At 34.0% G+C, this 15744-nt stretch overlaps 1 protein-coding gene across 5 annotated transcripts in view; it reads right to left on the reverse strand.

Moving 5' to 3' along the window:
* Positions 1-15744, reverse strand: part of HEATR5A (HEAT repeat containing 5A) — a 98972-nt gene that overhangs the window by 17279 nt on the left and 65949 nt on the right. For all 5 annotated transcript variants that reach the window (XM_087823334.1, XM_087823349.1, XM_087823342.1 and 2 more), the window contains 7 exons: positions 13510-13648; positions 10882-11061; positions 8840-9079; positions 6500-6681; positions 4946-5014; positions 3325-3504; positions 1275-1497 (listed from right to left, as the gene is read on the reverse strand). In XM_087823334.1, the coding sequence (XP_087679460.1) occupies positions 1275-1497; positions 3325-3504; positions 4946-5014; positions 6500-6681; positions 8840-9079; positions 10882-11061; positions 13510-13648 (1213 nt within the window). The remainder of the gene's footprint in view (positions 1-1274; positions 1498-3324; positions 3505-4945; positions 5015-6499; positions 6682-8839; positions 9080-10881; positions 11062-13509; positions 13649-15744) is intronic.

The following is a 15744-nucleotide window of genomic DNA, read 5'->3' on the forward strand; positions in this document are numbered from 1 at the left end:
CAACATAATACTTTGTTAAACCACTAATTCTTGCCCCTCTTTCCTCAAGTCAGTGTGGATCACTCCCAAGTATGATCTTACACTGTCACAACAGACGTGTGTGCTCATAAGAAATATGCTATTATTTTGTGTTTAAGTTTAAACACAAAAGGCATCATATTATATGTATCCTTTTTAAACTTGCTTTTTTCCACCTAACATTATGTTTTTGAGATTTACTTACGTTGATTTATGTCTGTCATTCACTTTTGCTGATAAATTATGCCAATAAATCAGTTTATTTTCATTTTTATACTACTGAAAAGTACAATAGTCTACATCATATCTGTGTGTCTCTGTGTATAACTCCAATTCAAATTCTAATAGAACTTGACAGGATGACACTAAAATTCATTTCATGGAGTAAAAAAATAAATAAAATGAAAATTTTCATTTTATTTGAAATAAATAAAACGAAAATTTTCGTTTTATTTGAAATAAATAAAATGAAAATTTAATGTGGTTGCCAAATATCCAATCCACAAAATGTAATATTAATAGCTAATTATAAAATTAGATCCCTATCTCCATTTCACATACACAAATTAAATTCTAGTTGGACTGAAGTCCACAATGTAAAAAGCGAAACTATAAAGCTTAGAGGTCTTTATGATCTTAAGACAAAAATGTATGAGGTACTATACAAACACACAAGCCATAAATGACTAATTACATTAATTTTAAAAAGGTAAAAGAAGTAACCAGCTAAAGACTGGAAGAAGATATCTGCAAAACATTAAACCACAAAAGAATAATATTAAAAATATATAAACGATTAACAAGTTAGTAGGAAAATAACAAATACCAAGTAGAAAACAGGCAAAGATTGTAACTAGGTGATTTATGGAAGCTCATAAATCGATGAAAAAGTATTCTCAATCAAGGAAATAATAAAACTATGGAATATTACTTCATACCCATCAGACTGGTGAAAATTAAGTATGATAACAAATAATGGCGGGGAGATGTAGTAAAGCAGAAACATGTTGTTTCATGTAACATGAGTTATTATAACCACTTTGAAGAGCCATTTGGCAGTAGTGTGGGAGTACCCAGGCCTGGTGACCTAGCCAGTCAATTTTAGTGTGTCTAAACCTGAAGCAACTCTCACGTGCTTATTCTATGAACGAAAACTTTTCTGGGAAAAATATTTCAGATAACATTACCTGCTAAATAAAGAAGTGCTGAGAAGTCACTGTCATTCTAGGCATTATATAAATATTTTATCCCCTTACCTTCAACAGGAAGTTGGGAGGCAAATTCTGAAGGCAAAGTTAAGAGAGCGAAGTCCTGGAGCGCAGCCAGCCAGAGCCGGCTCAGTGTGCCCAGGTCCGTGTGGACTAAGTCGAGCAGCCCATATGACGAGCAAGACCCATTTCTAACATTCTCTTCTGAACAGGTGGTCGTCTTCAAAGGTGGTTTGTGGTTTTTATGTCTTTCTACAGCGACTATGTAGACCTGTTAAAAATTGATTTGTAAATAGCAAGATCTTGCGCCCACTGAAAAGGTGCTATATATTTTTATCTTGCTGAAGAGGCAGACTTACCTTTGAGTATACAGGACCTGAAATGCGTTGTGATACCAAAAGGTATACACGTATAACAACACACAAAAATGGGGAAGAGAGATGCAAAAGGGTTATCTTCAATGAGAAACATTAGGGATAACAATACTTGGTCAACATGCTGTCACTCTGCACCTTTACAACCATGATAGCTGTAACTAAACGATCTCAGCACTCTTTCTCAGTCTTGTTATGGCCTTAAAATCCACCTCAACCAACGTAAGATTCCAGGGGGCCCTTTCTGAACTGTAGTAGGCTGAAATACTAAATTTTCTTTCAAAGTTACCACTAAATCACTACAAAAAGCTTACATACATAGACTTACCATGGATTGTTTATAGTACTATGGGATGTTAAAAGTACTCAAGGTAGTACATAACATGACTGTACTACCCCTTTATCTATTGCTCTTAGCTCTGAGAAAATACAAGTTTCTGGAAAACTAATCTGGTGGCAAAACTGATTGAACTTATGTGAGGCTATTTATCCAACACATGATGAATACATGGAGTATGCAATGCATTACTTTTCCAAAATCTCCCAAATCTGAATTCCAAATATTATCTGGAGCCAAGGATTTCAGATAGCAGATTATGAACCTCCTTTATGCAGAATGTGTTGGTCAGTCATTATCTTTACTAAGGAAAGAATAGGAGGAGATAATGGGCTTAAGCAAGAGCACAGAGATTCAAGTTATTATAAAGAACACTATGTAAGCAGAAAATAATTTGTAAAATAGGTTATGGAGATGATAGCTAAAAGCATATTTTTAAAAGCATACAGAACTGATTGTTAAAAGATAGATCCAGCTTATTAAATCTAGGGAGAACTACTTCCTAACCAAGGGTTGTAGCTCAGTTGGTTAGAGCATCCTCACAATACACCGAGGCTGTGGGTTTGATCCCTGGTCAGGCCACATGCAAGAATCAACCAATGAATGCATAAATAAGTGAAACAACGCATCTTATGTTTTTCTCTCTCTCTCAAATCAATAACAAGAAACAACTCGTAGTTTCATTAATTGAAAAAGATCTGTCAACCCTAAATAATGAAAAAAGAAGATTCTATAATCCTTTCTTACATATTGATTAATTCTCTCAGTTGCAATGTAAGACTATACACATTCATTAAAATGACATATGAACCCAGATTGGCCAAGTTTGGTAATTGCTAAAGCTGGATGATGGGTATAAGTGGGTTCATTATACTATTATATTCACTTTCACATCTGCTTGAACATTACCATAGTAAATTAAAAAAAAAAAAAAAAAAGAGCTTTTTCCCTGATTAGAAAAGTTAAGCATTTTTCTATAAGATTTCTTTAATCTTAGAAAAGGAAATGACATATTACTTAAAATTCAAAAGTCATCTACAAACAGCATACAGAATTAAAGCATGTGTTATAGAGTTAGTAGAATATACAAAGAAACCCACAATTGCAGTAATTCAGATTTCAATAAAAGGTAATTTTCATTGGCTACTATAAAGTCCCTGGGGCTCCCAACTGACTGTCCCAGCTGAAAGGAGCAGAACAGACAATGAAGAACACTTTAGAATGTGTGGCCAAAATATCAATTAACATACAATATATTGTATGTCGAAAGCCTTTGGTTAACCTTAAAAAGGATTTATTTGTGTTTTAAAAAGTTAATTTCAGTTTATGGCCTAAGGTGTTTATTAACAACGTCCAAAGTTTCCATTATAAATTAAGAAGTACTAACCTCTGCCCAGGCTTTTAGCACAGCTAAGATTTCCATGGTAGAAGCACTTTCATTATATAAGTGACTCAGGGCTTCTTTTCCAGCTTGTATTTTTGTTAATGATGAAACAAGCAAATGATGAACTCTTCGGAGATCATTAAGGTCACTTACAACTCCGCTTGTTATCCAGGCACTGCAAACCTTATTTTTAAGAAAAATAAGAAGTTACACATAAAATTATAAATACGTCCCTTGAGAGTTCAGCAGAGCTCACTCACATCTTAGGAATCTAGTCAATGAAATCACCTTGCTATCAAGAACCCCAATGGAATGCTGCTGATAATGGCACTCGAAAGCCAGCATGTCAAAAGGAAGTGAAGTCTAAAGTTAAAGCAAGGGAACCAGTATTAATCAGTATATAAAATTGAAGAGCTTCAGATGTTATTTATATGGAGAAATAAAGCCACAGAAGGTACCACTTTCACACATGTTTGGATTAACATTTGAATTAAATCTTCAATCTTATTTCATCTTATTATTTTAAAATCTGAGATTGTGTGGTTAATTAATATAACTTTCTTGAAAGATAAAGCACGTAAAACTAAAACTCCAAAGAAGAGATTATGATTTTCTTGAGGACAAGATATTAAAAATTTCTTAAATTTTTTTTTAATACAAAAAGTCATTAGTAATTTCCCAATGCAAAACGTTTACCCAATTATGAGGGATGTTTATGGTTTTCCCAGGTATCACGGTATTTCTCTTCTTCTAGAGAAAATTTATTTTTCCTTTCCCATCTATGTATTTATTCACTTTCTGCCTTATTTCACAAAATTTCAAGTGGCTTACAGCAAGAACACATATAATAAAGTGATTGATAAATCAGAGACTTAGTACAACATTGACATAGTTCTCTGAGTATCGAAGGCACTAAACATTTCCTAAATACAACAGAAGGAAAGAAAGTTGAAAGACCTGACTAAATTTTTTTTTATTATGTTTATAATTAATTCAATTCAAGCCAGTGCTGCTTTTAATTATTTCAGATCATTCAGGGCTGGATCCTGAGTGTTTGACAACCACTCCAAGAAAAGCACCTGTTCAGAATTATATGATTCTTTGATATATAAAAACACACTCAGTCTCACTTGAAATACAAACTATCTTGAGATACCCTTTTTACTCCATCACAGACACAAAAATCTAAGTTCAACAACTCACAATACTGATCATAGTATGAGACAACAGGTGCTTGCATACATTACTGGTAGGAGATGAAATTGGTAAACCCCTATAATATATTCTTTAACTCAGCAATTAAATTTATTTTACGGATATGCTTGCACCCAGTGAATGATCTATGCAGAAGGTGATTCACTCTAGCACTATTTGAAATAGCATAAGATTAAAAACCCCATTTATTTGTCACTGATTAAATAAATTATGACTTAGCCACATACTGCATTTCCATGCAGTTATATGAAGGGAAGAGGAAGTTCCCTAAATTTAAAAGGTAAAGGAAAAGGAACAGCTGAGATTAATGGTAGCAAATTATAATACAGAACTGTGGTATCAAATAATAACTGGAGAATTGCTTCTGAAGAGGTTTTACATCTTAAGCTTTATCTTTTTCGGCATTTACCTGACATGCTTTGGCAGTGACATCAGGGGGTGTCTCTGTAGTGAAGGCTGGTCTCAGTGCTGCTCCTACCTGGCAAGAAATTACATGATATCTCCAGGTCAACGAGTAAGACAGCACAAGCTCTTTCTCTTTTTAATGTTATTAAAATTATTTATTTATAATAGGTATTATGGACACCTGTTGCTTTTGCCTACCCAATATACTGTCCCCTGCTTTTACCTAATAGCACCCCAATTTTCCTTTCGGGAACCTTCTCTCCCCTCAAATCTTGGCCCATGTTGTTGCTGTGGAGCTGACAGCACTGCCTAGCTCGAGACCCATGCTGAGATCATGAAGTTCCCCTTAAGACCTTTGCTGGGAGTACTGGGGAAGGAGCATGGTCTCTTTATAAGATTCTGAGTGCTTCGTAGAGAACCATCTTGATGCCACTTGGAGAAAGCAAATTTGAGAATAAAGCCAGTGTAGAACCAAGCAGTGCCAAGTAAGATTTCTGAAAACAATTTTATTTTTCTGCTAAGTAAAATATAATTTATTCTTATCATTTGCAATTTTAAGAGGACTAAAAATATAACAGAGCTCCCCTTAAGTTGAATTACAATATTTTATACTAATATGATTGTTCTATGTACTGCTACTTGCTTCCTTTTGCTTTCTCTCTAAGCATACGTTGGCATCATCTGCTGGGAAGTCGTGGAGGCTGCTAACTATCTGGTGAATTGCTCCAGACGCCCTAACTGTTAGCCCTCAGAAGCTGCCTCTGGCCCTGGCTGGTGTGGCTCAGTTGGTTGAGCGTCGCTGGCCCGTGAAACAAAGGGCTAGGGTTCAATTCTCCGTCAGGGCACGTGCCCAGATTGCGGGCTCAGTCCCCAGTGGGGGTGAGTGCTGGAGGCAACAGACGGATGTTTCTCTCTCACATCGATGTATTTTTCTCTCTTCTTCTCTCTCTCAAATCAATAAAAACATATTTTTAAAAAAGAAGCTGCCTCTAAAATGGGAGTTATCCTGGGATGAACGCTGCTGCAGGATCGCATGTGATATGTGTGATGTAACATGATGATTCTGCTATCTTCCTGATTCTTCCAAAGGGCTCAATGCACCAAACACCAGTTAAAAAGAAAAGATTACAGAACCAGCAGTAGAAATCTGGACTCTTTTCTAAGTCCAGAAAAAAAAGAAAGTAGTTACGTCTATTTTACGAACAAGATTTGAAAACAGAATAAGCATATAGCCTAAATGAAATGTTTAGTAATGATTTAGTGTTATCTTAAGCTTATTCAGGTATTTTGTAAAAAATTTCTTTATTTCCCCAAATTATCATGAAGATTTTACTTATGAAAATTAATCTTTACTGTTATAAAAGACCTAGTTTATGTTCCATTTTGCTTTTACTTGAAGATTTCTTCTTCAAACATATGCATTTTCTATATACTAATTATAATGGTGAAATATAAGCAGAGATACATACTTATTTATGTATTAAAAGGTGAAATGCCAATTAGTTTCACGTTATTTTTATTGGGTGTATAATAAAATTCTCTAGCAGAAAGTGCTTACATTGGCTTGATACTGTTCTAGAATCACATGTCCTGGAAACTCTGGTTCTGGAATAGTTGCAAATCTCCGGATAACAATTAATAATGTTTCAAGGCCAGAAAGACGGAGTTGGTCACTATGATCTGTGGCAGCCATGAAAGCCATGCGAATTAAATCAGCAAGATGTAGCACCAAAAAGTCATCTATAAGATAAAAAAGATCTTATCAAGAAAAAGAGTACGCTGCACTAAGATTTATGTTGTTTTTAATTTAATTTCACAATCTAGACGGTCTTTTAAGTATCTCTTACTTGATTTACTGTTTTATTGTTTGTTAAATACAAACTTTAAAGCTGGATTTACTGCACCACTGTAAATACACACACAAAAAACTACCCCAAAGCAAGTAATTATACAGCTATTCAAAAACCAAAGGCAGAATTAGCATCCTTTAAAGGACTGCTAATAGTACTTTCAATGAAAATTTTGTTCAGACTTTCTGATAAAAGTACATTGGAAGGTACTTAGGAGACCGGGTTCTGGTGAATTAGTAATTTAATTATTCTCTTTATGTCAAGTTGAAGCTAAAAGACATAAAGTTCCTTTAAAAAAATAGTTTTCTGTAGTGCTTTAAATAAACTAGATTATCTTATTTTTGCATGTTTTGCCACACATACAAATGACAGGAATACAAAAAACATTTCTCGCTATAAAATTATAAATGAAAAATTCTTTTCATTCCTCCAACATTCTTTGGTATAATAATTCTACCAGGGAAAAACATAAGACAATCATTTAACAATGTTCCAACAATAAGATGTTTAGGGTACAAGTAACCTTTACCTAAAATATGTTTGAGACTAATTTAAGGAGAAATTGCTATAGGCCATGCTGAAGAAATCAACTCATCTTAGTAAGTGCCAATTACAATTTTAACTGGGAGCACAGGAATCAGTAAGCATCTATGATATACTAATTTTATATATCAGTATCTAGCAGTGTTCATCACAAATAAGAGATGCAATAAATGCTGCTTGAAAAGTCAATAAAACAGATACCTAATTCATGTTCTCAGACTGGCAATAGAAACATTTTGTTTCATAATTCTTTTGTCTGGTAAATAACATTTTCAAGGCATTTAGGTATGTGCATTAATTCACTCTGTGTACTAGAGTGAATTAAAAAAAATCAGGCATCAAACAGTAACACACACATATTTAGGTAAAATAATAAAACTGATTAAAAGGTTAAAATGGTCTTATAACTATGTTTATATTGAGATAGGCTCAAGTGTTTTCTGAGTAATATCCATGGAATCAAAATAATCTATATGTAAAATTGCTCTAAATGGTAATTCAAAAAATAAACTTTGGGAAGTAGCTAACACACATACTACTTCTAAGAACATGATTATTCTCTATAAACTCATCCATATGCCCATTAAACAAGTGAATGTCAATTTAAGAAGCTTGATCATTAAAAAAAATGTATTTAAATATTAAAAATATACTACACTAGTACACTGCTGGTGGGAATGCAGACTGGTGCAGCCACTATGGAAAGCTGTATGGAGTTTCCTCGAAAGATTAAAAATTGACCTGCCATTTGACCCACTGATCCCACTTCTAGGAATATATCCTAAGGAACCCCAAACACCAATCACAAAGAACTTATGCACCCCTATGTTCATAGCAGCACAATTTACAATAGCTAAGATCTGGAAACAGCCCAAGTGCCCATCAGTAGATGAGTGGATAAAAAAGCTGTGGGACATTTACACCATGGAATGCTATGCAGCTGTAAAAAAGATATTTTATCCTTTGGAACAACATGGAGGGAACTAGAAAGTATTATGCTAAGTGAAATAAGGCAGTTAGAGAAAGACAAGTACCACATGATCTCACTTATATGTGGAATATAATAAACAAAATAAACTGATGAACAAAGTGGATCCAGAGACATAGAAGCATGGAACAGACTGAGGGATCTCAGAGGGAAGGCGGGGAAGGGGGAGTGGGTGGGGAGATATTAATCAAAGAACTTCAATGCTTATAAGCATAACCCATGGACGCAGACACTGGTCTGGGGAAGGCCTGGGGTTGAAGTGGATGTGGGGTAGAGGGGATCAAGGGGGATAAAAAGGGGACATTTGTAATATTCTTAACAATAAAGATAAAGAAACTTAATAAATAAATAAAAATAAACTATACTTACAGTTTATGTAAAGGTGTAGTCAGTTTCATAACTGACTTGGAAGAATAAAAACTATCTTTTAGTTTTACTTTTTAAATTAATATTAAAAACATAAGCAGATAGCATTTCTAAATATAATATTTGTTTTTTTCATTAATATGCCACTTACTTCTTGAATCCCTTTTTTTCATTTCTTGTGCTAAAGTGATGTCGAAATGTGCACAGTGTGCATTCCCACACTGGTTAATTATCCTACAGACACATTCGGCAGCGAAGACTCTAGTAGCCCATCGGGGATTGGTAAAAGGATGGGACCTGTCATCACTTCTGGTGGTAAGAACTGAGGCATCATCCCCTTTATCGCCTTCCTCTTCTTGCATTGTATCCACACAAGTTACAGTTGTAAAATCTTTTATCAAGAAGAATACATGTAATCACAATCAATTTGAAGATATACTTATAAAGAAACACAAATGACTTCAAATTCAGACAAGAATTACTATTGATACATCTTTTAACAATGTAAAATGATCATACCTATTAAATAAAGATAACAGTGGTATTTAAAGAAATGCTGTTAGAACTGTACTAGGTCAAAATTAGAAAGTTATTAAGTTATATTCAAAATGAAAAACTGAACATGATACTAGATACTAGGATAATTATCAAGTCCCTGTACTAAGGAAGATCAAAATTCTCTAGTAGGGAGTGCAGTGGATTGTGCTGGGTATGCTGTTTTAACACTGTGGCCTTGAATGAACTTATGAAGGTTCCTGAATCCACTGAAAATGTCTGAAAGTATTTCTTAGGATAGACCCACAGCTGTCATTATAGTCTCACACTATCCTGATAACCAGAGCCACTGAGTAGTGAATTATTTTTTCTTTATACTAACTGTTAACTTACTAACTCTACTTAAAACGAAACTAATGCTATAAAACAAACCAACTTTTCTTAAATTATCTTGTATGTCAACATGTTTTGAGTGTGTTATGATAGGTAATAAAGATGTCACAAAGTTATGGCAAAGTCTTGTCTTATGACTGAGAAGTCAACAGAAACTGAAATGTATGTTTTCCTAATAAGAAGGGATAGGGCTAAACTACTGGGTGTACAGAATAAATGGTAAAAAAAAAACAAAACACAAAACTAAGCTAGTAAGCTCCGAGTATAAATGTAAAATCAAAAAACATAGGTGAGATACCATTAAAATGTAATCAACCTGTGTGTCTATGCACACGCACGTTTTCTTTCAAAGGAGGGGAAGTCCTTAAGTCGTGGAGACAGAGAGCACTGAAGAGGGAGCAGATCTGCATCACTGGAAGAGCAGGGGACCATTAAGAATCAAGGTAGACAGTGGAGAATGTAAAAAAAAACCAAAAAAACCCCAGAATTTTACACTAACTTTCTCCCTTTCACATAATTGCAGAGATCAGAGCTACATTAAATGATCAGACTCGAGTAACTGAGTTGAGAGTTACTAAAATACAGTAAGAAGTTGGGTTTTAAAGTCCTGCAAGCTAAGGTCTGAATCCACTCTGTGTCTCTGGGCAGCTACTTAACCTTTGCAAGTCTTGATTTCTCTGTGTAACATGGAACACTGCCTCTGCAGAGAATGTTTAAGTGGTTAAATCAGATAAAATATGTACAGTATATAGAACAGAATTGGTTTCTACCTTCTTTCTTCCTCTAATTTATTTTCTTTCTTATTCAAAGGGAGTAAATGTTAAAGACTAATACACTTTCTCACCAACAATTACCTTATACTAGCAAAGACATTGGGTACTAATACTAATTTCAAACACCATTTGAAACTAACATTAAGTATGGAGAAACTGGCTTGGTCAAAATGTCATAATCTTTGATGGTTTTTCTATTATGTTGACTGGAGGCAATCATTCAAATATTTATTACATGTTTGAAAACAAATGATGGGGTTACTATAAGTTAGTTCATCCATATTATAGCATAAATAACAACTCTACATTTTAGTTTGTTTTACACAGGAAAGACATATAAGACAACCAAAGAAAAAAAGTAGGCTTAAGTGTTAGGCTAAATACTAGCACCAGACTCTTCATTTGAAAAAAGCCACAAGCAATTATAATCCAAATATTAACACAAGATTGATAAATCATCACTGGCAAATGACTTTATATAACCTTTTTACTTTCAATTTTATTATTTCAATTGGTAGTCACCAGCACTTACCTGCTGATGCAGCAAGTACGTCCTTACAAAGCTTTAACCAAAAGGAAAGCTTATCCACTGCCATAGATGTGAGCATATGATGTAAAGTCTCTTTGATATCATGGCACAGTCTCTGATCTGTCTCTTTGTCTAGTAAGGTCAGTAATGCCCCTTCAAGGCCCACTTCTCTGATGTCAGCATCTGACAAGAAGAAAATCGATGATCTAAGTAATACAGAAAACAAAACTGCCACATGAGAAGCACACATTCAGTAGTTACTAAAATATTATGTCCCAGTATATTTTAAAGAACAAGTCTAAATATTGTGCCTTAACCTACTGAGGTCTATTTTAGTTCACAGGTAGTTTGGTATTATTCATGATACTATATAGTTATTTTTCTTTGCAATGCTATTGAAAGATAAGTCTTTATTGAGAGTTATTAATATGTTTTCCTTAAATTAGGTACACATTTTAACCCAATTAACATTCAATACTTAATTAAGCTTTCCTTCTTCTGGTAAGGAAGACGTTTTATATTTATTAACATGAAGAGTAAAACTCAGAAAACATCTACTATATAGAAAACAGTGTTTAATTACTTCAACTAAGCCCTTATGGAACTAAAGAACACTACTGAATTAATATAAATTACTACACAATATTCTCATTGCAAAGTAATAAAAGCATCTCGAGGAGAAATATAAGCCTGATCTAGCATCTATTTCCTCTAATTCTGGAAATGCTAAAAGAACAATTTTTCTCTTGAAGATTTAACTCATTTAGCATTTATGAAAGCATTTATTTTCTAAGGACTTTTCTACTATTAGACTATTTTAAAAGAGGAATGATCTTTTAAAGTTGGTAAGGAGGTGGTAGGAATGTTTGCAATTAGGGGTCTAAAGAGAAAGAAAACCAATGCAATGTGTGAGTCATGACTGCATCCTAAATCTGGGTGGGGTCTGATGGGTGTAAGAAGGAGTCATAAAGACTTTTTTTTTTTTTTTATAACTGGGGGAATCTGTGTGGGAACAGCACATTCTATGATGTTACTAAATCATTGTTAATTTTATTAGGCGTGGAAATGATGTGTGGTCATGTAGGAAAATGTCCTTGGAAAATTCAAACTGAAGCATTTAGGGGTGCTTCATTTAGGGATGCAAACTGTCATGATGCTTATAGCCTGCTTTAAGATGGTTTGGCAGCCCGGCCGGGCGTGGCTCAGCGGTTGAGCGTCGACCTAGGATCCAGGCGATCGGGGTTTGCCTGGTCAGGGCACGTGCCCGGGTTGTGGGCTCGATCAATGACTCTCTCATCATTGATGTTTCTATCTCTCTCTCCCTCTCCTTTCCTCTCTCTGAAATCAATGGGGATATATTTAAAAAAAAAAAAAAAAAAAAAGATGGTTTGGCAAAAGGTCTGTATGTCTGTATACACAGAAAGAGAGAAAGAGATATAAAACTAGTGTCATAAAGATAATAAGTAGGTGAAATCTATGTGCTCAATGCACATTTCTTTCAACTTTTCCATGGGTTTGAAAAATTACAAAATTTTTAAAAAAGGAATTATATATGAGCTCTTTACTACAGTTTTACTTGCATAGCTAATTCAAGAATTCCAGGAACACATACTAGCATATGGATGCAATCAATGCCTAGAGCAACAGAAACATAATTTCAATGGTGAATATAGACCCAAGGTCACTTGGGGAGAGTATCTCACACAGGAGATTAAAATTTTTCTGGTTAAGCTTAAACTAATTACAGAATAATCTTCAAATGAGTTGTGCAACCTGTTTGATGACTACCAGTATACGAGTTCAGCAATGTTGATCAACTCAAGCCACAGCAAAAGTTTTAACAAAGCTGTCATTTAAAAAACACAGCATGACAGTAAAACACATTACAGACCTGAGAGCTTTAGATATTTGAAAGCTTTGTGAAGACTGAGACCTGAAAGTGTGACAGCACTTTGGAAACTATATATACAAAAGTATGATATCATTACTATTTTTGTAAGCTGTTTGAATTTATATGCACGTTTGGGTTACTCACATAATTTTTAAATGAAGGGAAATATACTTACATCTTACTGGCTAAGAAATCATCTAATTCAGCTCTAAAATATAGAAGAAGGGGTATAAAAATCCTTTAACTTGAAGTAGACTCATCTATGGTGAATTTTACTGAGATTTTGGGGGAAGAGACACACTATGATAAATTACTTGTCTAAATCCAATTTCAACTGACTACCGTGAAAAAACTTGCTCTAAATCCAATGGCTCTCAAACTTCAGTATACATTAACACAGGGACTGTGAAAAACATAGATAACAGATGGTTGGGCCCTATTCCCAGATTTCTGGTTTGGCAGATTTGGGATGGGACCCAATGAATAGTCTGCATTTCTGACAAGTTTCCAGGTGAGGTGGATGTTGCTGGTTTGGGGGCCTAAGCGTGAGAACTATGGTTCTAAACCAGTATCGTCACTGGTTGGAATGATAATAATTGCTAGCAATTGTCTCTTGCACCAGGTTTAAGACATATTATATATTCACTTTTAAATTTTATTTTAAAAATTCATGTTTACACATACGATTTAAGATTAAAACAATCACTTGAGCTGGACATAATGTTGAGAAAAAGAATTACCTGGAGTCAACTCTTCTCTGCTCTCCTTAGCAAGCATAACAGCATGTTCTGAAACTTCAGCTGCCTCTCTCTGCACAAGCTGACGTAAACAAGCCAGTACTGCTCTTCTCAATAACAAATAGGGACTACAAAGATTCACCTGAAAAATACATTTGGGAACTGAAAGAGCCAAAATTCTTGCTAGCAGTCAGTAAGTCTAACAGATATTCACTGGACCCCCTCCTGATTCTGTTTAGCCCATCATTGGGTTGGATGCAACTTATTAAATACACAGAAATTCAAATATTCTAGTATGTATTTTTTATTATATAACTTAAAAATAACTTAAGGAGTAATACATGTACTCGATTATGCAATATTCATAAACAAATCCAAGCAGAAGCCTCTTGACAGTGTTAGAAGACATAAAATTTATAAGAGCAAAAATAGTTTTGAGATAAAAGAAATATAATTGAGAAAGACTTTATCTGCAGTTTATACATTTGTGCTCATGCAACTATATTATAATTTTTTATGATTCTCTAACTAGAAATGTATACAAATCTATATAACTAATATCATATACTGGTTAAAATGGAGGCTCTGGGGTCAAACTGTCTCAGTTTGAGTCCTAGGTCCACAACTTACTAGCTGTGTGAACTTGGGCAAGTTACTTAACCTCTCTGTGCCTTAATTTCCTCATTTGTAAAATGCAGATAACACTAAACTCATCTCACAAGGATGTTGCGAAGTTAACACAGAGAAACATGCAAAAGTGCTCAGCACAAGACCTGGCAAATAGTAAATGCTCAATAAATGTTAGTTATTATTAATGCAAACCTCTATCAATGGTATTTTATTCAAATGCCATACAGGGTAAGTAAATGCATTTTCAAATAAAGGCAGAAAGAATTTTACTCAGAAAACATATTCACTAAAAATGCTCTCTAGAGATAAACATTCTAGATAGCACTATTTACATGTATGTACATTTACATACCTATGTACATATATGTAGATCCATACCCATGTATATGGATCTACATATATCTTATGTGTATATCTTAAAAATACAGAATATTTCTGCTCAGAATGACAAACTCATACATATTCTTTTTCCTTAGAAGTGCTTAAACAATGTTAATCTCAACAGGTTGTGTAAATGATATGGTAAATAATATGACTGGTGATGTATCTTAAATCAGCAATTGAAAAAAGTCAAAAGGTTTCTGGATACAAATTCTTACTCAGTGATTTCCTAAGTAAAATAAAGTGTAGATTTTTTTGAAATTTATTTTTTTCTAAATATGAAAATAAAAACCAGTTTGGTATGGTTTAAGACAATGAATACGTGTCTTATAATAGTAATTTTCCAAGTAAAATTTGAGAAATAATGGCATAATTCTTATAGTGATCTTTAGATCTGGCATATATGGGAAAAAAGGACTGTAGTAGATAAGTTTACTGAAAAAAGCAGAGGCTAAATTCTGAGAAAAAGAGTAGGTGGTGGAAGCTGGCTTTTTGATCTATAAGAAGAAACACATGCAAAGAAAGCTAAATCCTAAATTTCATCAGTAGCCAAAAGACAGAAAAAGTTTGTAACTATATCCTCAGGGAAACATATGCACAGGAACTGCTTTATAAATATATTCTATTATATCCTCAAGCCATATCATGAAATCAAAAAGTGGAAACAGAAATGTCATTCACAAAGTCCCAAGGTAATGTCATTCTAGTCATTAAGAATTCTGTTGTTAGAAGCTCGTACACAGAATAACAGAGAAGTTAAAGTGTAAAAACATTAAGTTTATTCATGCTCAACATTACAGCTGTATTTAACAATGACAAAAAAAGCACGCTACAAGACAGTTTTAAAGAGTGGTTAATGAATCTACTAGTTATTTTAACTAGAGTTTTACAAGCATATAATACAAGGCAGGTGCAGCATTATTCAGGCTGGTCAATCTTTTAGAAAAAGCATGCTTAAAAGTACTCTTTATTTGTTTGGTAGGAAAAGACTGAAGGCTGTCACACAAAGCAAAATGGGATGCTTAATATCTCCATGTCATTCTCCAGCATTTATAATGGGAAGAGGAATAGAGTGGGTTAAGGCAAACAGACCAAACAGGCAAAATATAGAAATTAAATAAAACTGCTATTACAATTCCTTTCTGAAATGAATACATTAAATCAAAATGATGCAAAATTAAGTGCAAGGAGTGAATATACCAGCTGGAGAAGGTTAGGGAGGATTTT

Source organism: Miniopterus natalensis, chromosome 1 (genome assembly GCF_054644295.1).
Source record: "Miniopterus natalensis isolate mMinNat1 chromosome 1, mMinNat1.hap1, whole genome shotgun sequence".
NCBI lineage: Eukaryota > Metazoa > Chordata > Mammalia > Chiroptera > Miniopteridae > Miniopterus > Miniopterus natalensis.